At 34.9% G+C, this 20,673-nt stretch overlaps 1 protein-coding gene across 14 annotated transcripts in view; it reads left to right on the top strand.

Annotated features, from left to right (window-relative positions):
* Positions 1–20,673, top strand: part of FAM135A (family with sequence similarity 135 member A) — a 146,511-nt gene that overhangs the window by 103,944 nt on the left and 21,894 nt on the right. For 6 of the 14 annotated variants that reach the window (XM_055257074.2, XM_055257079.2, XM_063630502.1 and 3 more), the window contains 8 exons: positions 3,740–3,813; positions 5,194–5,348; positions 5,571–7,926; positions 9,437–9,597; positions 14,265–14,356; positions 14,841–14,938; positions 17,315–17,466; positions 19,351–19,461. In XM_055257074.2, coding sequence (XP_055113049.2) covers positions 3,740–3,813; positions 5,194–5,348; positions 5,571–7,926; positions 9,437–9,597; positions 14,265–14,356; positions 14,841–14,938; positions 17,315–17,466; positions 19,351–19,461 — 3,199 coding nt within the window. The remainder of the gene's footprint in view (positions 1–3,739; positions 3,814–5,193; positions 5,349–5,570; positions 7,927–9,436; positions 9,598–14,264; positions 14,357–14,840; positions 14,939–17,314; positions 17,467–19,350; positions 19,462–20,673) is intronic. The other 8 variants (XM_055257111.2, XM_063630508.1, XM_063630510.1 and 5 more) reach the window with 3 other exon arrangements.

Below are 20,673 nucleotides of genomic sequence, written 5' to 3'. Positions count from 1 at the left end.
GAGACCTACAGTTTAGGAATAAAAAGATTCCTTTCAAAATATTATTGCTCATTAATATTGCACCTACTCAGCCAAGACCTCTCATGGAGATATACAAGGAGATTAATGATGTTTCCATGTGGGCTAACACAACAATCTATTCTTCAGCCCATGTGATCCATGAGTCATTTTGACTTTCAAACCTTATTACTTAAATGCATTTTGTAAGGCAATGGCTGCCCCGGATGGTGATTCCTCTGGTGGATCTGGGCAAAAGGAAAACTTTTGGGAAAAAAATCACCATTGTAGATGCCATTAAGAACATTCATGATTCAAGGAAGGAGGTCAAAATATCAACATGAACAGAAGTTTGGAAGAGGTTGATTCTAACCCTCATAGGTAACTTTGAGAGGATCAAGATGAGTGGAGAGAATAACTGCAGATGTGGTGGAAATAGCAAGAGAACTAGAAATAGAAGTGGAGCCTGAAGATGTGACTGAATGGCTGCAATCTCACTATCAAACTTGAATAGATGAAGAGTTGCTTCTTATGGATGAGCAGAGAAAGTGGTTTCTTGAGATAGAATCTACTCCTGGTGAAGATGCTGTGAACATTGTTGAAATGACAACAAAAGATTTGGAATATTACATAAACTTAGTTGAAAAAGCAGTGGCAGGGGTCAAGAGGATTGACTCAATTTTGAAGTTCTACTCTGGGTAAAATGCTGTTAAACTGCATCACATGCTAAAGAGAAATCTTTTGTGAAAGGAAGTCAATTGACGCAGCAAACTTCATTATTGTAATTTAAGAAATTGCCACAGCCACCACAGCCACCCTGATCAGCAGCTATCAATATCAAGGCAAGACCTTCCAGCAGCAAAACTAGCCGAAGGCTCAGATGATCATTAGCATTTTTAACAATAAAATATTTTTAAAGTATAAACATTGGCTTTTTAAAAAAAGGTATAATGCTATTGCACACTTAATAGACTATAGTATAGTGTAAACATAACTTTTATACACACTGGGAAACTGAAAAAAATTCATGTGACTTGCTTTATTGCAATATTCACCTTATTGTGGTGGTCTGGACCCTAACCCATAATATTTCCAAGGCATGCCTATACTAAACATACTTTAGTATAGGTATGATATGATATATGATATATATATATGATAATGATTTAGTTGTGAATTTTATTTAATGTGCTCAACTTTAATGCACTGGTATTCCATGTTATTAAAAATGCCAGGATATTGGAATATCCATTAAAAGATCTCAAGTATTAATTTTTTATTTATTTTGTGTGATCTTTTATAGGGAAATTCTAGGCTTTAAGGATGGATATTTCTTCATCACGTTCTCATCATTTCTTGTAACTGCCTGTGTACTTACCTCTGTAATTCTTCATTTTTCTTTGTCTAATTTGCTCTTTTAATGTGGTGTGGATTGGGAAAGCAAATAACTGAAACCAAGTGCAATTGTATCAACTAGTAAGTATAAATCAGCTTTGTAATGAAACGATTTTATGGTATTTTGCTATGAGTTAGTGCAAGGACGTAAAAAAACATTTGTTCAGTGAACATTTGCAAGGTGCTTATTTTTTTCAAGGTAGCATAGATACTAGATAATCTGTCAGATATAGACCCTGCACTCAAGATTAGAATCTAATCTGAATGCACACGTATAGAATTGTAATATAAATACTGTGTTAGCAATTTGAACAGCATTATTAGAATGAACACAGATACAGGAGTATTTAACTCTGTGAAGCATTAACAAATACTTATTTTGAATGCTTGGCTGTCTTCCTCCTAGCTTTTGAATAAGTGATGTTGCCAAATAAGTTTTTTTTTAATTGGGCACAGAGAATTCATTTTTTATAAACATAAAAAATGCATGCCAAAATACATACATATACAAAGCAGCAATATATATATTCCCCATATTTGAAGTTTAAATTTGTAAATTAAAAATTTTTTTCTGTCAAACTTTTGCCTGAAAATTAGCTGTATTGCCATCAGTTGGCAGTCACACCTTAGTTATGGCCACACACTAGTTAATACCCTTAGTTGTAACAGCTACAGCATGATAATTATGCTGAGAGTGAATTTAGAAAGAACTTCATTTGGGTGCATACAAGAAAGGAAAGATTTCTGATAACAAGGAGTCTAAATGCAGAAAGGAAAAGGTAAGTGGAGCACAGGAATTGGAGTTTCTCAAATCTTCGTTTGCATCACAGGTTTATCGCCTAATACCTGTGTCATCTTGGCCAAATAATTAACCTCTTTGTGTCTTTGTTTCCTCACCTATTAAATGAAGATAATATCATCCTAGAGGTTTTTTTTTTGTTTTTCTTCATCATTCAATTTGACATTGAGTTTTTATGTGGTTTAAGTCAAAGAAAGAATAAAGTTTTTAGTTTGGAGACTGTGAGGTAGAGTACTGTCAAGAAATGATCATTATTGTAGGACTTAGAGAAGGTAGAGAGAGAAGGAAAAGCAGCTAGCGCCAGTTTTGTAGGTCCAGCTGCAACCGCAGGAGTCCAGATAACTTAAAGATGCGTTTTTTTCATGCTTTATAGCCCCAAAGGAAATCATCTTAATAGACAGCCAGACAGGCTGTTATTTTTTTCTCACCTTTCCTTTAATGTTGGAGAGGGAAAAAAAGCATCTGGACCACATGTGAAAGTAAAGACACAGAATGCATCCTTCTCATTGATATCTTCTTTTCCCACTTCCCTCATTGACTTGTCTGAAGACCCAGGTTTATCTGCTTAGGGAAACAAGTTTAATAAGTCAGAAATTCACCTGGCCAGATATTGATGACAAGTAAAATAGGTCTCTAATTTGTTGGGCATTTAAAACCAAAGAATCCTAGATCTTACTTTGTTTAGAAAATAATTGTAGATGTAATATAATTTCTCCTCTCTGTACTGTCCAAATAAGACATCTTTTCCGGCTCCTGTTGCCTAATTTTGCTCCAGTAGCTGACAAAGCGTTTCATTTCATAATTAAAAATGAAAGAGTTAAAATACAAGTATAATGGAAGAAATGTTCAGCTAGATTCAACATGTATTTACCAAGTACTTGATTCTGTAATATGCCAAGATACATGTTTTGGGGGTATGCAAAGGTCATCAAAACATAGCTTTGCTTTTTTTTTTTTTTTTTTTTTTTGAGACGGGAGTTTCACTCTTGTCACCCAGGCTAGAGTGCAAGGGTGCCATCTTGGCTCACTGCAACCCCTGCCTCCTGGGTTCAAGCAATTCTCCTGCCTCAGCCTCCCGAGTAGCTGGGATTACAAGCGCCTGCCACCATGCCCCACTAATTTTTGTGTTTTTAGTAGAGATGGGGTTTCACCATGTTGGCCAGGCTGGTCTCAAACTCTTGACCTCAGGTAATCCACCCACCTCAGCCTCCCAGAGTGCTGGGATTACAGGTGTGAGGCACCATGCCTGGCCCGTAGCTTCTCTTCTAAAGAACATTACACTTTAGGAGGGGAGATTATTTATTTTAAGATAAAAGGTGGTAAAGGCTATGGTGGTAATCATAATAGCTTATATTTATATATGCTTTCCAGATTTATTTCATGTAGTACAAAAATACATTGGTAACACTGAAGAGGGAGAAGGGAAGTTTAATTCTGGCGGGTGATTATGGAAGGCCTAATGGAGGCAGTTTCTCTCCTTACCGTAAGATGCCAGATTGACTTTTTAAATACGTCATGTTATTAATACTCTCTTTTGGAATTTTTTAGGTACGCAGATTTTCTGAGGCATTCTTTTGTTTTGAGCATCCAAGAGAAGCTGCCATTGCATACCAGGAACTTCAGTGAGTAGTATACATTCAAAATTAAAATGATATTATTTCCTTTTACATGAGATACCTGTCTCAGAATTTATCAGTGACAGAATATGCAGTATTAACAATATAAGAAATTAGGAGAATTTGAATTTCAGAAATCCCATCTATAATCAAATTAGGTTTCATCTTATTAGTCACTTCATTAAAGTTCCATACTTTACATATAAAGAAGCATAATCCACTGTATTCCTCCCTCCCTTTTTATCAGATCTACCATAATCTTGGTAGTCTCATGCAGCTTTGGCTGTAGCCATCCATTTAGCCATATTCTGTCTTCATTTTCACAGGTCAGAATTTCTTATGTTCATCCTTTTTTATTACAGATTTTCATATATACTGTCTTCTGTAATTGTAAATGATTTACAATTAAAATATCCAGAACAAATGCCTTCCATCTTTCCTACTGAGTAGATTTAGTCCTGGTTTTCTTTGGCATTAAAGAATATTTTGAGGACGTTATGCTGAGCAAAAAAAGCTAGACATTAAAAATTGAATACTGTATGATTCTACTTATATGAAGTTATAGAACAGGCAAAAGTAAGATGAGAAAAAGACAGGGCATGGTTTTCTTGGCATTGACTTGGGCTGGATTGGGAAGACATGAGGGAACCATCTGAGTAGATGGAAATGTTCTGTATCATATATCCATTTGTCAAAATCATACAGCTAAGATTTATATTTTAATGCATATAAATTATACCACAAAAAAAATCCTGTAAATAATAATAGAGTATCAAGGTAGGTAGTGAGTGCTGATAAAAAGGGTATATGTTAACTGTTGAAGTTCGGAGGTATATATGTGGGGTATTTTATACTATTATTTGATTTGTTTGAAATTTTCCATAAGACAGGGTTTTCTGTTTTAACTGTTTTATATTAGAAAGTTATACATCTTGTTTTAAAATAGCTGTTAATTTTATTTGTCAACATATGTGAAGTAGAAACAGTGGAAATGAAACATGTCTTTTTCCCAGCACTATCATCAAATAATTATTAAGCAGTTAAGCTTTTGGTATTTCTCTTATATGCGATTTGCAGCAGATTTAGAAGTTGAGACATTAAGCATAGAAATTCACTTTGAAATAACATAAGAAAGTATGGAAGAATATAATGGGAATTATAAATAATTAGCAGTCTGTAATTTAATAAGTCAATAATTTATTGCCAACAAACTATCATTTTCATTTTACCAGTTTTTATCGCTGACCAAGCAGCTCTTTCATAAGAAGGTTATGTCTTGCAGATGAGGGATAGGAATTGAAGAGGGAAGGGGAAAGGGTAGATTCTACAAAGGGGAGTTGGGTATAATTTTCTAAATTACAATCTGACTTAAGAAATATTTTTCAGTGCTCAGAGTCATCTACAGATGTGCACCGCTATCAAAAATACTTCCTTCTGCAGTTCTCTTCCACCCTTACCTATTGAATGTAGTGAATTAGATGGAGATCTCAATTCATTACCTATAATCTTTGAAGATAGGTATTTAGATTCAGTTACTGAAGGTAAGTGTAATCTAACTAAAATATACAAGCTATGTGTATAGTTTTCAGTATATTCTTCCTAATATACATAAAACTATTCCCTAATGTGGAATAGTTTTTTTCCCTCTCTAGTTTTATTTATGTTTGAGGATATTAGAAAGTTATAGTTAGAAAAAGAAGTCTTAATCATTTGAGTTCTCACACTTTGTTTTAAACCTGAATCTTTTTTTCTTTGGATAAAAGACTTAGATGCACCCTGGATGGGAATTCAGAATCTTCAGAGATCAGAGTCCAGTAAAATGGATAAATATGAGACTGAAGAAAGCTCTGTAGCAGGACTTTCTAGCCCAGAGTTGAAAGTCAGACCTGCTGGTGCCTCCAGTATTTGGTATACAGAAGGTGAAAAGCAGCTAACAAAATCTCTAAAAGGAAAGAATGAAGAATCAAATAAATCCAAAGTTAAGGTTACTAAGCTTATGAAAACAATGAAATCTGAAAACACAAAAAAATTAATAAAACAGAACTCTAAGGATTCTGTGGTTTTGGTAGGCTACAAATGTTTGAAAAGTACAGCATCAAATGATCTCACTAAATGCTTTGAAGGCAATCCTTCACATAGTCAGAAGGAAGGTCTGGATCCCACAATATGTGGATATAATTTTGACCCAAAGACCTACATGAGACAGACAAGTCAAAAGGAAGCTAGCTGTTTGCCAGCTAATACAGAGAGAACTGAACAAAAGTCTCCAGATATTGAAAATATGCAACCAGACCAGTTTGATCCTTTGAACTCTGGCAACCTAAATCTTTGTGCAAATTTGTCCATTTCAGGTAAACTTGATATCTCCCAGGACGATAGTGAAATTACACAAATGGAACACAATCTGGCATCCAGAAGGTCATCAGACGATTGCCATGATCATCAAACAACCCCATCTTTGGGAGTTAGAACAATTGAAATAAAGCCCAGTAATAAAGATCCTTTCAGTGGAGAGAAAATAACTGTCAAACTAGGACCTTGGACAGAGCTTCGACAAGAAGAAATACTTGTGGATAATTTACTACCCAACTTTGAGTCCTTAGAATCTAATGGTAAATCTAAATCTATAGAAATAACATTTGAAAAGGAAGTGTTGCAAGAAGCAAAGTGTCTTTCTATTGGAGAATCATTAACTAAATTAAGAAGTAATCTACCTGCCCCTTCTACGAAAGAATATCATGTTGTAGTAAGTGGAGATACAATTAAGTTACCAGATATTAATGCCACATATGCCTCATCTAGATTTTCAGATTCAGGTGTTGAAAGTGAACCAAGTTCTTTTGCGACACATCCAAACACTGATTTAGTCTTTGAAACTGTGCAAGGGCAAGGTCCTTACAATAGTGAAAGATTATTTCCTCAGCTTTTGATGAAACCTGATTATAATGTAAAATTTTCATTAGGAAATCATTGTACTGAGAGTACAAGTGCTATAAGCGAAATACAGTCATCTTTGACATCCATAAACTCTCTACCTTCTGATGATGAACTGTCACCTGATGAAAATTCTAAGAAATCTGTTGTACCTGAATGCCATCTAAATGATAGCAAAACTGTATTAAATCTAGGAACGACTGATTTACCAAAATGTGATGATACTAAAAAGTCAAGTATCACTTTGCAACAGCAGAGTGTTGTATTTTCAGGGAACTTGGACAATGAAACTGTCGCAATACATTCCTTAAATTCAAGCATTAAAGACCCTTTACAATTTGTTTTTTCAGATGAAGATACTTCCAGTGATGTGAAAAGTAGTTGCAGCTCCAAACCTAACTTGGATACTATGTGTAAAGGCTTCCAGAGTCCTGATAAATCTAATAACTCTACAGGGACAGCAATTACATTAAATTCAAAACTGATTTGTTTAGGCACTCCTTGTGTCATTTCAGGTTCCATTTCTACTAATACAGATGTTAGTGAAGATAGAACTATGAAAAAAAATAGTGATGTATTAAGTCTCAAACAGATGTATTCAGAAATCCCTACAGTTGAAAGTGAAACTCATCTGGGTACAAGTGATCCTTTTTCAGCCAGTACTGATATAGTAAAGCAAGGGCTTGTGGAAAATTATTTTGGTTCTCAAAGCAGTACGGATATTTCTGACACATGTGCTGTTAGCTACAGCAATGCGCTTAGCCCTCAGAAGGAAACTTCTGAAAAAGAAATTAGTAATCTTCAGCAGGAACAGGGTAAAGAGGATGAGGAGGAAGAGCAGGATCAACAAATGGTTCAAAATGGGTACTATGAAGAAACAGATTATTCAGCTTTGGATGGAACAATAAATGCTCACTATACAAGCAGAGATGAACTAATGGAAGAAGGACTTATAAAATCTGAAAAAATAAACAGTGACTATCTGAGAGATGGTATAAATATGCCTACTGTCTGTACTTCTGGTTGTTTGTCCTTCCCATCTGCACCACGAGAGTCTCCTTGTAATGTTAAATATTCTTCCAAAAGTAAATTTGATGCCATTACAAAGCAGCCAAGCAGTACTTCTTACAACTTCACTTCTTCAATTTCCTGGTATGAAAGTTCACCAAAACCTCAAATACAAGCGTAAGTAATGGAACATAATAGTACCTGCTGCTAAATATATACATATATATAAAATCATAGATAGTGCTAAAGGATTGAGTGTCTATTTTGTTGTCTGGTTTCTGTAATACAAAAAGTGCTTCTTTGATGACTATCCGAAATGGAGAAATGAACATAATATACCCTTGGCCAGACAGACCTATAGTTCCTGAATGATCATGCTGTTCTACAGGCTAGACATTCCTGATACAGATTTTCCAATGGTAGTTTTGTGTTAGAAGTATGGAATAATTGAGCTTAAAACCCTTTTTTCATCAGTCCCTCATTTCTCCTCCATTAACTTCCAGACAAAAGCCAAGTTTTATGAGTTTATCTAGGAAATAAGGATAATATTAGTTAGATGAGTAACAGGGTAGTGGAAACTTCTTAAACTTACCAGATGCTGATTGCCTTCAGCCAAGTCAGTGGTTTCCAGAATTGAGATTTCATGTACCAGTAAAATATCCAGAAAAATCTGGGGATGATACAGGTTTACCAGCGTGTACTGGTTCTTAAAATATTCTGTTGCCTCAGCCAGACTGAGTCATAATATTTGGGGTAAGAGGTCTGGGCATGTATATATAGAGATTTTTAAAGTTCCCAGATTATTCTGATTTATACACAGAAATTAAAATACATAGTGTCTAAAGCTAGTGAAACCACTGAGGTAACAATAGCCAATTAAAAAATTGTAATATGCAGGGAAAATAAAGTTTATATCACCATCTGGTTACTTCAGACTGTCTGAGTCATCAGAAAGCAATGATCTCTAATATAGACTCCAAATATTTTCGCCTAGCTTATCCTACTCAGTTTAGTGTTCATCAGGTTCCTCTTCCAGCTTCACTTTATCAGTCCAAATGATGTATGTTAGTTAATAATTTTTGATGTTTGCAATCCCCAAATCGGTTAGATTGTCAGTCATTGCAAACGAGTATATACCACTAATTGTATGTAGTCACATTCCACTCTTCGTTCTGCTCCTTCTTATTGGTATTTTTAGAGAAAAATACAAATAACCTAATCTGCTAAATACTGTAACTCCATTCTCACTGTTACATTTTGTAAATCACTCCTTCCCTTCCATTTATGCAAGATTAAAAAGGAGCAAAGGGGATAAGATTTCATTACAGGATAAACATCAGATTATCACCTCTCCAGTCCCTCTCCCAGCTTTTCTGTGCATACAGTATTAAATTTTACAGAAAGTATAACTTCACTCAGAATGTTTTCTTAGTTGATTTCAAGTTTAAAAGAATATTTTCAAGTGATTTCAGGTTTAAAGTGTTCATTGTATTTGATAGAATATGTACTACAAATAATAAAGAAAATTACTCTCTGATTTCTAAATCACTTAGGTGATGCCACATATTTTCATGGTTTTAAAACCAAATATTATTGGGTTTCCACTTCTACAATTCTCTAAATTCAGGAGGGTTCTAACAACTGAATAGGATCCTTAGTAAAGAGTATCTTTTGTGTTTTACTTCAGCTTCCTTCAGGCAAAAGAAGAACTGAAGCTACTAAAACTTCCTGGGTTCATGTACAGTGAAGTTCCTCTGCTGGCATCCTCAGTACCTTATTTTAGCATAGAAGAAGAGGATGGTTCTGAAGATGGAGTACATCTGATTGTCTGTGTGCACGGTTTAGATGGTATGTGACATCTATGGATGTAACCCAGAGCAACTCAATATATTTTTTTCCTAACAGATCTCATTTAGTTTCATTTAGTCTTTGAACTAAAAAAAGATTTTTTAATTGCTTAAATTAATTGAATCTTAAATGCATTCTGAAACAGAAATATGCTTAATTTTACTTATCCTAAGTGTAATATTAGATTCCTTCGTAAGTAAATTTTCCATGGAACTGACACTTATGTGCCAACATTTTGTTTAATTTGGGATTTTTTTTTTTTCATTATACTTTAAATTCTGGGATACATATGCAGAACATGCAGGTTTGTTACATAGGTATACACGTGCCATGGTAGTTTGCTGTCATCTACATTAGGTATTTCTCCTAATGCTATCCCTCCCCTAGTCCCCCACCCCCCCCCACAGGCCCCAGTGTGTGATGTTCCCCTCCCCGTGTCTATTTGTTCTCATTGTTCAACTCCTACTTAGAAGTGAGAACATGTGGTGTTTGGTTTTCTGTTCCTGTGTTAGTTTGCTGAGAATGATGATTTCCAGCTTCATCCATGTCCCTGCAAAGGACATGAACTCAGTGGAATTTTTTTTTTATCTTCTCTCTTATTGTTGGTTTTGCCAGCTGCCACCTCATGGCAGTTATTTTGTCTCCCTTTGATAGTCTTTCTGGTTCCCTTTTACCTAGCTGCTTTAAACTTTGTGTGCTAGAAAAATCGGTATTTCTAGAAGTTAAAATTTCATTAATTAAGTTATAAAAATTAAATTCTAAATACAGGTACCTGGCTTTAGTGCTGTGGTTTTATGACAGCTGTTTTGGTTACTCAACGGTTTTTTTCTAGATGTAGGAACTGTTAGAAGATGCCAAATATCTCTAGAACAATGCAATATTACTGTATTATAATGAGATTCTATAGCAACAAACTAGATTTTTATGGATTATGAAAATATTAAACAAATGTCCCTGGTACTAAATTGTCATAAAATTGGAGATGTTTCTTTAAAAAAAAAATAACCAGACTTCCAAGAAATAAAATATTCTCAATGCTAACTTTTCTTCCCTCCCCCCAAACAATAAAGTTTTCAAAGAATTATCCCCCAAGAAAGACTTTTGGACCCAGTAGAATCTCTGGCAAATTCTTTTTTAAAAATTTTAAGAAGCAAATTATCCCTGTGTTACATAAATTGTTCTAGAACAATGGAGAAAAAGATACAAAGCAGCCCATTTTATTCCTTAAAGTTAACCTAACCTTGTTACCAAATCCAATAAAGATATCACACCAACACCTGCCCCCAAACAACAGTAGACCAATCTGACAGAAATATACTTAATGGGCCGGGCACGGTGGCTCACACCTGTAATCCCAGCACTTTGGGAGGCCGAGGCGGGCGGATCACAAGGTCAGGAGATTGAGACCATCCTGGCTAACACGGTGAAACCCCGTCTCTACTGAAAATACAAAAAAATTAGCTGGGCATGGTGGCGGGCGCCTGTAGTCCCAGCTACTCCGGAGGCTGAGGCAGGAGAATGGCATGAACCTGGGAGGCGGAGCTTGCAGTGAGCCAAGATCATGCCACTGCACTCCAGCCTGGGCAACAGACTAAGACTACGTCTCAAAAAAAAAAAAAAAAAAAAAAATACTTAATGAACTCAAATATATTTAACGAAACTCTAGCACCTGGAATTAATATATTAGAGTAAGTTACTATAACAGATAAGGTTTATTTCCCAGAATGGAAGGATAAGTAAGTATAAGGAATTTCAGTAATAAAATACCCTACATCAGCAAATCAAGTAAGAAACTTTATAAAATTTAATATCCATTCCTAATTATTACAAGTAAGCACAAAACTTTGATCTCAATAGGATTAGTCTGTTTCCTTAATGTGATTAAACATATATATTTCGAGTTTGTGGTGAATATTAGAGGTACGCCTTTTAAAATGAAGAATAAATTATCTCTGTCAGTGCATTAAATCATAAAATTCTAAAAGATAAACATCAGGTAAAATAAAAATTCAGCATTTGATAATGACATGCTTATATTGTTAGTAAACCAAAGGAATCCACTAAACTATTTTTGAAGATAATTATTTTTATATTTATATATGAGAGGAATTCAGAAAAAATGTGGAAAAATAAATTTGCCAGGCATGGTGCTGGACGCCTGTAATCCCAGCTACTTGGGAGGCTGAAGCAGGAGAATCACTTGAACCCAGGAGGCAGAGGTTGTAATGAGCCAAGACTGAGCTGCTGCACTCTTGCCTGGGCAACAGAGTGAGACTCCGTCTCAAACAAACAAACAAAAATTGTGGAAAAATGGAGTTAAAAGATAAAAATAGAAATATAAACTTCATTTCTCAGTGTAAACTCTGTCTAGTTCAAGACACTTTTGTAAGCAATTATACCAGCCATTCTAGTAAATTTCCAAGAACTGAGGGTCCTGGGAATTTAGTCATGTCAATGCCTTCTTTTTTACACATTAAACCAAAGAAAAATGGATCCCCTTTACAGAATTTTTAAGATAAGAAAACAAAGTAGTCAGAGGAACCAAATCAGGACTGTAAGATGAATGCCTAATGATTTCCCATCAAAATTGCCCTCTTCATGAGAGTAATGAGTAGGAATATTGTCATGATGGAGAAGGACTCTCTGGTTAAGCTTTTCCAGGCATTTTTCTGCTAAAGCTTTGGCTGATTTTCTCAAAACACTCTCATAATAAGCAGATATTATCATTCTTTGGTCCTCCAGAAAGTCAAGAAGAAAAATGCCTCGAGCATTCCAAAACACTGTTGCCTCAACCTTTGCTCTTAACTGGTCCACTTTTGCTTTGACTGGACCACTTCTACCTCTTGATAGCCATTGGTTTGATTGTGTTTTGTCTTCAAGATCATACTGGTAAAGCCATGTTTCATTTCCTGTTACAATTCTTTGAAGAAATGATACCATTTGTTTAATATTTCCATTGAAAGCTCTGCTCTTGTCTGCAGCTAATTTGAGCACAATGGTTTTGACACCCATTGAGTGGAAAGTTTGTTCAACTTTAATTTTTCAGTCAGAATTCTGTAGGCTGAACCAGTTGAGATGTCTAAGATGTCAGCTATTGTTTGTGCTGTTAATTGTCAGTCCTTTTTAATTAGGGCATGAAAAAAATGAAGTTTTTCCTCACAAATTGATGTGGGTGGTCTACTGCTGTATGCTTATCTTCAACATTGTTTTTTCCCTTCTTTAAACAAGTTACCCATTTGTAAACTGCTGATTTCTTTGGGACGTTTCCCAATAAACTTTTTTGTAAAGCCTCCGTTATTTCACCATTCTTCCACTGAAGCTTCACCATAAGTTTGATGTTTGTTCTTGCTTCCATTTTAGCAGAATCCATGTTGTTTGATAAGGTTTCTTTTTAAACTTCTTTTTTTTTTTTTTTTTTTTTGAGACAGAATCTCACTCTGTCAGCAGTGGCACGATCTCGGCTCACTGCAAGCTCCACCTCCCAGGTTCAGACCATTCTCCGGCCTCAGCCTCCCGAGTAGCTGGGACTACAGGTGTCTGCCACCACGCCCGGCTAATTTTTTGTATTTTTAGTAGGGTTTCACTGTGTTAGCCAGGCTGGTCTCGATCTCCTGACCTCATGATCCGCCCGCCACAGCCTCCTAAAGTGCTGGGATTACAGGCGTGAGCCACCGTGCCCGGCCTCAAACTGATTTCTTATCCTTCTTAGTGCCTCAAACTAGACTCTATTCAAACATGTTATAACAAATTAGTATGTGTTTATTTTGGTGTAAAAAATTTTTGAAACCCATACGTAGTTTTTTTAATGATGCATTTTCCATGAACTTTTTGAAGAAACACTTGTGTCTTATATCTGTATTGTAAGTATATGTGTAGATGCCTTTTGAGTTAATAATTATTAAAATAAACTTTCTTAGATATTTAAATGGATTTTTATTTTTCTCAGTCTGTGCCAGTATCACCAAAGGAAGGTCAACGGATTAAATCTAAAATGCATTCACAGTTTGCTGTATGATTACCTAGAATGGTGATGGTAAGGCACCATTTATAGCTGCTGTAGCCAGGAGTCACCAAAGTGATGTGCTAACAGTTTGATAAATAAGTACACTGTTAGGTAGAAAAGTGAAAGCCACCAAAACCACCTAAGAAACAAACTGTCGGCCAGGCACGGTGGCTCTCGCCTGTAATCCCAGCACTTTGGGAGGCCAAGGCGGGCGGATCACAAGGTCAGGAGATCAAGACCATCCTAGCTAACACGGTGAAACCCCATCTCTACTAAAAATACAAAATATTAGCTGGGGGTGGTGGGATGCACCTGTAGTCCCAGCTACTCGGGAGATTGAGGCAGGAGAATCACTCAAACCCGGGAGGCAGAGGTTGCAGTGAGTCGAGATCGTGCCACTGCACTCCAGCTTGGGAGACAGAGCAAGACTCCATCTCAAAAAAAAGAAAGAAAGAAAAAAGAAAAAAAACTGTTGAATTGACATCGCCTGGCTAATAGAAATCAGCTTTGACGTAAAAATTGAGAACTCTATTTCATTGTATATTGTCTATTCACAAATGGCATAGGCCATAAGCTTGTCTCTAAAAACTATAAAAATATATGATGGTGTACTTTGTACCTTTTACTTTATCTCATCCTTTAAACATCATTTTTCATTTTTTAGGAAACAGTGCAGATCTCCGATTAGTAAAAACTTACATTGAACTTGGACTGCCTGGGGGAAGAATTGATTTTCTTATGTCTGAGAGAAATCAGGTACAATATGACAGTGTTTTCAGTGAAAACAAACATTTTTTACCAGTTTCTACCTAAATTTTGCCTTACTACAAAATGCCTGTAATAGTAGAAATAATTTTTCTGATTTTATGAAATTTAATATAAATGTATATCCGATTTACGTTTTGACTTATGATCTCCACGTATGAAATATTTCTAGAATTTCACATTTCTATAGAAATATTTCATTAATTAAACCATTGTAAACATCTTATGTTTCATACTGGTAGTGAGCTAAACAAACAATGCAAGTATTTTAAGAACACTGAACCTTTTTTTCCCCTAGAAATTTACTCTCTTTGCTCATTTTAATATAAAAAATATTACTCACTAACTTCTCTAAAAAATGTTGGACTTAACCATATTTTCAGTTCCTAAATTAAAAATAATGTTTATATTGTTAGTTTTTCATGTGATTATACATATTCCCAAATATAATGTATGTGCTTTGCTTTCTTTTTAGAATGATACTTTTGCTGATTTCGATAGCATGACTGATCGTCTTTTGGATGAGATAATACAGTATATTCAGATATATAGTCTAACAGTCTCAAAAATAAGGTATCTTCTTTAATATTATGCAATTTATTTTTATATTTCTATGAATTATAGAAAAGTTAAACAGAATTTGTGGTAGGGTTGTCCTATTCTGAAATATAGGAGACTACAACTCAAATTAATTTACAGTGAAAAAAAGGAAAGATTTTAGGGAAAGATTTATATGAAATGTCCAAAAAAGCCTATCTGTAGAGAAGAAAGTAGGTTAGTGTTTGCTTAGAACTGGGGAAGATGAGGGATGGTGGGGATAACTAAAGGATACAGGATTTCTTTTTGAGGTGGAAAAAAGGTTCTAAAATTGATCATAGTGAGAGTTACAACTCTGAATATATTTTAAAACATTGAATTGTACACTTTAAATGGAAGAAGTGTAGGCTCTGTGAGTTACATATATGTATATGAAGCAACAAAAATACTTTCAAAGTTTGTATACTTTTTTTTTTTTTTGAGGCAGGGTGTTGCTCAGTCACCCAGGCTAGAGAGCAGTGGCGCCATCTCGGCTCACTGCAGTCTCAACCCCCTGGGCTCAGGCGATCCTCCCACTTCAGCCCACCAAGTAGCTGGGACTACAGGCATACACCACCATCCATGTCCAGCTAATTTTTGTAGAGATGGGAGTTTCACCGTGTTACCCAGGCTGGTCTCAAACTCCTGAGCTCAAGTGATCCTCTCACCTTGGCCTCCCGAAGTGCTGGGATTACAGACATGTGCCATCTTGCCCAGCCAGATTTTATGACTACCGTATACTTTTGTGAGTCAGTTTTCCACAAGCAAGACATGATGATTACACCAATATGAGTTTCATTATATAATTAGATCTTGTTAATAGATGTAGGAGAGAAGAGTCTTTGTTTCAAAAAGGGTAGAATAAACTGACTATATTCATATCCCAACTAGGTTAGAGGAAGAAGCTGGTTCTGCATACTGTAAGCTTTTGGACAGTTTGTTTCCAACTTGAAGTATAGGGAATAAGAAGGAGATAAGCAGTTTTTACCTAAAGTCATTTTTTTAAAAAACAGAATTCTGTTAAAATATGGGAGAAGGTTCAGGTTTGTTGTTTGGAAGAAGAGATTATTTTCTTGTTGTAATTATTCATTTATGGATCTTAAAATCTTGTTTAGCTTTTATTCATTTATTATTTTATGATGAGAAAAATAATATTTCAACTTATTTATTCCTCCTCAAAAGTATTGTCTTTCAGGTTAGATTGTCAGTTATAATCAATCATTTTCCAAAAGTGTAATCTGGTTGATTGTAGACTGTCGGCTACCATCAGAATTCCCACCCCCACTACTTTAGGAAGTTCAGTTCGGGAGGGAAGTTTGTCCTGAGCTTCTCGCAAGATATACCTGTAAGCCAGTGTTTAGACAGCTCTCAAGCTCTCTTCTTTCACTGCTAATTGTCCCCAGGGAATCTTATACCATCTATTGTAAAATAACAGTAAGTAAACAGGCTCTTTTGATTTAAACCAGGGGTCCCCAAACCCTGGGCCACAGACTGGTACCTGTCGGTGGCCTCTTAGGAACCAGACCTCACAGCAGGAGCACTGGGGCGGGTGAGCAAGCATTACCACCTGAGCTCAGCCCCCTGTCAGATGATCGGTGAGCATTAGATTTGTGAACCCTATTTTAAACTGCGCATGCGAGGGATCTAGGCTGTGTGTTCCTTATGAGAATCTAATGCCTGAGGTGGAATAGTTTCATCCCAAAAGCATCCCCACAACTCCTGTTTGTGGAAAGATTGTCTCGTGAAACCGGTCCCTGGTGCCGAAAATGTTGGGGACCACTGATTTAAACCATTTCATAACAAAAGTGAAGTGCTAGCTACATAAATATTATTCTTTTTGCATAATCGAAGATTTATAGTAGGAAAATGCACGTATTTTACCTATGCCTTGAAAATATTGTTAGTCAAAAACTGTCCATCTTTGAAGTATAGACCAGAGAGTAAGAGAAACAGATATATAATTTCTCCAAGTTGTCCTTTATAAATACAATTTCATCATTTTGTTTGAAATGATGATTAATAAGTAAATAATTTTGTGTATGTACATAAGAAGGCAAATATGTAATCTGGTCATTATATTATTATCTTTAGTATGTATTTATATCTAAGCAGTTACAAACTTATGAGTAAAAGTTTTCAGATTAATATGTTGTTTCTGTAAACATTTAAATTATGTAATAATGAGGATCTTCTATACATTCTCACATTTTTTCCTTCAAAATGTGGTATATCATTTCAAAGTATCACTATACTTTTACAACATTAGAAATTTTCAAATTGTTAGTATTCACATCCATTTTATAGTGGATCAGCTTTGATTTTTATTTCTAAAATTAATGCTGTGAGAAAAATAATTTTTTTTTCCTCTTAAAGCTTTATTGGACATTCATTGGGCAATTTAATAATTCGTTCAGTGCTTACAAGGCCAAGGTTTAAATATTACCTCAACAAACTTCATACCTTTCTGTCTCTTTCTGGACCTCACCTTGGTACACTCTACAACAGCAGTGCTCTTGTTAATACAGGTAAAAAGTTTTATTGTTCTGTATTAAAAATATGGAATAGGGAGAAAAATATGAACTTAGTATTTTCTGGTGTTTATTTTAGAACCAATTTGTCACATACTGGAAATTTCGTGAAACAAAAAATGTAGCTAATTTTCTGTTTTGTTATGCACATGAAATAAGTTGATAAAAGTCATTTTGGAAAATGGCTCTTCTTATATTGAGATGGTATTTGTCAAAATTCACAAGGGCACTTTTTTCTTTTTTTCATTAAATTCTAAATATTTTTAGTAAAGTTTTATCTTATAGGCAATTTTGTCACCCCATTACTTGAACAGATAACAAACACCTACATTTAATACATTATAAAGTTATAACATTTTATATGGAATATTCGCTAATTTTGGTTCGAAAACAGTAAAGAGATATGAGAATATAATTTTTAAGAAGGTGATTCAGAATTTCTAAAGAAGTTAATATGAAAGTTAAGACCCTAAATTTGATTAGTATTTATATTCTCGTCAGCAAATATTTGGTACTCTGATTTTTTTTTTTTTTTTTTTTTTTTTTTAAAGACAGAGTCTCACTCTGTCACCAGGCTGGAGTGCAATGGCGCGATCTCGGCCCACTGCAACTTCTGACTCCCTGGTTCAAGTGATTCTCCTGCCTCAGCCTCCGGAGTAGCTGGGATTACAGGCATACGCCACCATACCCAGCTAATTTTTGTATTTTTAGTAGAGACGAGGTTTCACCATATTGGCCAGGATGGTCTCGATCTCCTGACCTCGTGATCCTCCCTCCTCGGCCTCCCAAAGTGCTAGGATTACAGGCGTGAGCCACTGCGCCCAGCCTTGATTTGCCTTTTGTTTGGCTTGGTTTTTCCCTTAGATGTTTGCAAAAATGATCTATAAGTTAGTCAATTGATTCCCACTGTGAGAATTAATTTTATTTAACTCTGTCTCTTTTCACTGATCCCTGAAAATCTTATTTCTATTTCCTTTACCACTTCCTTTTAATGACAAACCATACCATTTTTCCTGTATCCCATATCAAGTTGGTGATTTAAAAATACAGCCAGTTTTAGACTTTTACAGTTTGAAAAAGAGGAAATGAGAAAAATGAAGTCCTTAAATAATGTGTAATAGAACCCAACATAAATCAAATGTAGTACTTTGAATTTCATTCTTCACTAAACTTTTTCCCAGATATGTTTCCAGCTATCAGATTTAACCAATTAAAGGATTGTTTTCCCACTCTTTTCTCCTGTTTCCCTAATATTAGAAGCAATGAAAATGGAAAGGAATATTTCATAGTCTTGAAAACCAGCTTGAGTGATTGAAATTTTGCTTAATTTCCTTAAGAGCAAGATGCATTTAAATATGGGTTACTGATAATATAAAAAAATAATTAATATAAAACAAATGATATTCAGCTGTTATTAGAAAACATTAAACAATTTTTCATTCTAAGATGTCCCTTTGCAATTAGTCTATTATGTCATAACTAAACTGTAATCATAGACTGATCATTCTGCATAGGCATTTGACCTACTACTGTATTTGAAGTTTTTCTTCATCTTCTTCTTTATCATTTGAACAAATATATTGAGAGGTATAATTTTTCCAGTTTGCTCTTCATATGCTATTATCTGTTTCATTACTGAATGAAATAGAAATAGCAAGCCATCCATCAACCACCATTAATTCATAATTAACTTAAGCATGCATGTTTATAAATGTTATCGGAACATGGAAATATTTTCCAGATATATTTTTGATTAGCCAACAAAAATGCTAATTTAGGCAATGTCATCTTTTGAAGTGAAATATATATTAAAATTAATAATCTTGGCATATGTTTCTATATGTTTCATTTCATACTTCTATATCATATATGACTCTCTAGGCCTCTGGTTTATGCAGAAATGGAAAAAATCAGGTTCGCTTTTGCAGCTGACATGTCGAGATCACTCGGACCCTCGCCAAACTTTTTTATATAAGCTTAGTAACAAGGCAGGTAAGTATATAGTAACAGTTTGGAAAATATACATGTGAAAACTTTTTAAAAAATAAACATTTAGCAAATAAATTATCAACATGTCTTTCTAGTGATTAAAAAAAAGTGTCATTCTACGGTAATTTCCTAGTAATGAAATAGCAAACTCACAACTGAAACTAAGCAGTTGAAAGAGATTTCTTTAGTCTTTTTCACATGACTGTATTTCTCTTTTGTGAGCTACACAGCTACTTTGAAATTGCCCTAAGAATTTCAGCATTTGTAATTCAGTGCCAGTTTTGTTAGTCTCTGTTTTTAGACCATGTTTCTGCATGTCCTATCCCCGCTGTTCTAGCTGTCTCCCACCCCAATCCCTACCCCTTTTTATAAACTGCCACGTTTTTCTACCTTCATATTATATTATATTATATTATATATTATATCATATTATATTATATTATATATTATATCATATTATATTATATTATATGGCTAGCAAGCATTTCTGAAAGTGTCAGAAACTAAACTATTAATGATTATGCTTTCTACAGTTCTCACTACTGGATGAATCTTATTACTTATTTCTTATCAACTAATTATTAAACATATTCCCCATCTTGCATATATATTCCAGGCTTTTACAACCTAAAGTTCCCAACTGCTCCTTTGCCATTTTTACTCTCTATAAATAACCTTACTTCTGACCTTATGATCTCCCTCAATTCACCCTCATACATCTTCCCAGCATATTTTTTCCAGTGTCCTTTGAAATCCTTATTTGAGGGGAACAGACTGCCTTTATTTTCTTCAAAGAATGTTATCGCTGCTTACTTCTGAAAGTGGAGACGTAACTGAAACAGATTTTTTTTTCCCCTCCTCGCCCCCATGTCTTCACTCCCCCGGTTATAGAGTGGAGTTTGGCAAACTTTTTTTTTAAAAGGGCCAGATAGTAAATATTTTGGCTTTGTAAGCCATACAATCTCTTTGCAACTACTTAACAATACCATTGCAGTATGAAAACAACCACAGAAAATACAGAAACAAATGAGCATGACTGTGTTTCAGACAAACTTTATTAATTCAAAAACAGCAGTAGCCAAATCTCACAGGCCATGTCTTGCTAATACCTGCTATAGAAGCTCAGTTCCTCGTTTACTAAGTACCACCTAAAGTAAGGAAAATAGCCCTCTTGCTTTCCGTTTCTAATTGCAATCATTACTCCTCCACTGTCAT

Source organism: Symphalangus syndactylus, chromosome 2, assembly GCF_028878055.3.
Source record: "Symphalangus syndactylus isolate Jambi chromosome 2, NHGRI_mSymSyn1-v2.1_pri, whole genome shotgun sequence".
Classification (NCBI taxonomy): Eukaryota; Metazoa; Chordata; class Mammalia; order Primates; family Hylobatidae; genus Symphalangus; species Symphalangus syndactylus.
This window is presented reverse-complemented; position numbering and strand designations above follow the sequence as displayed.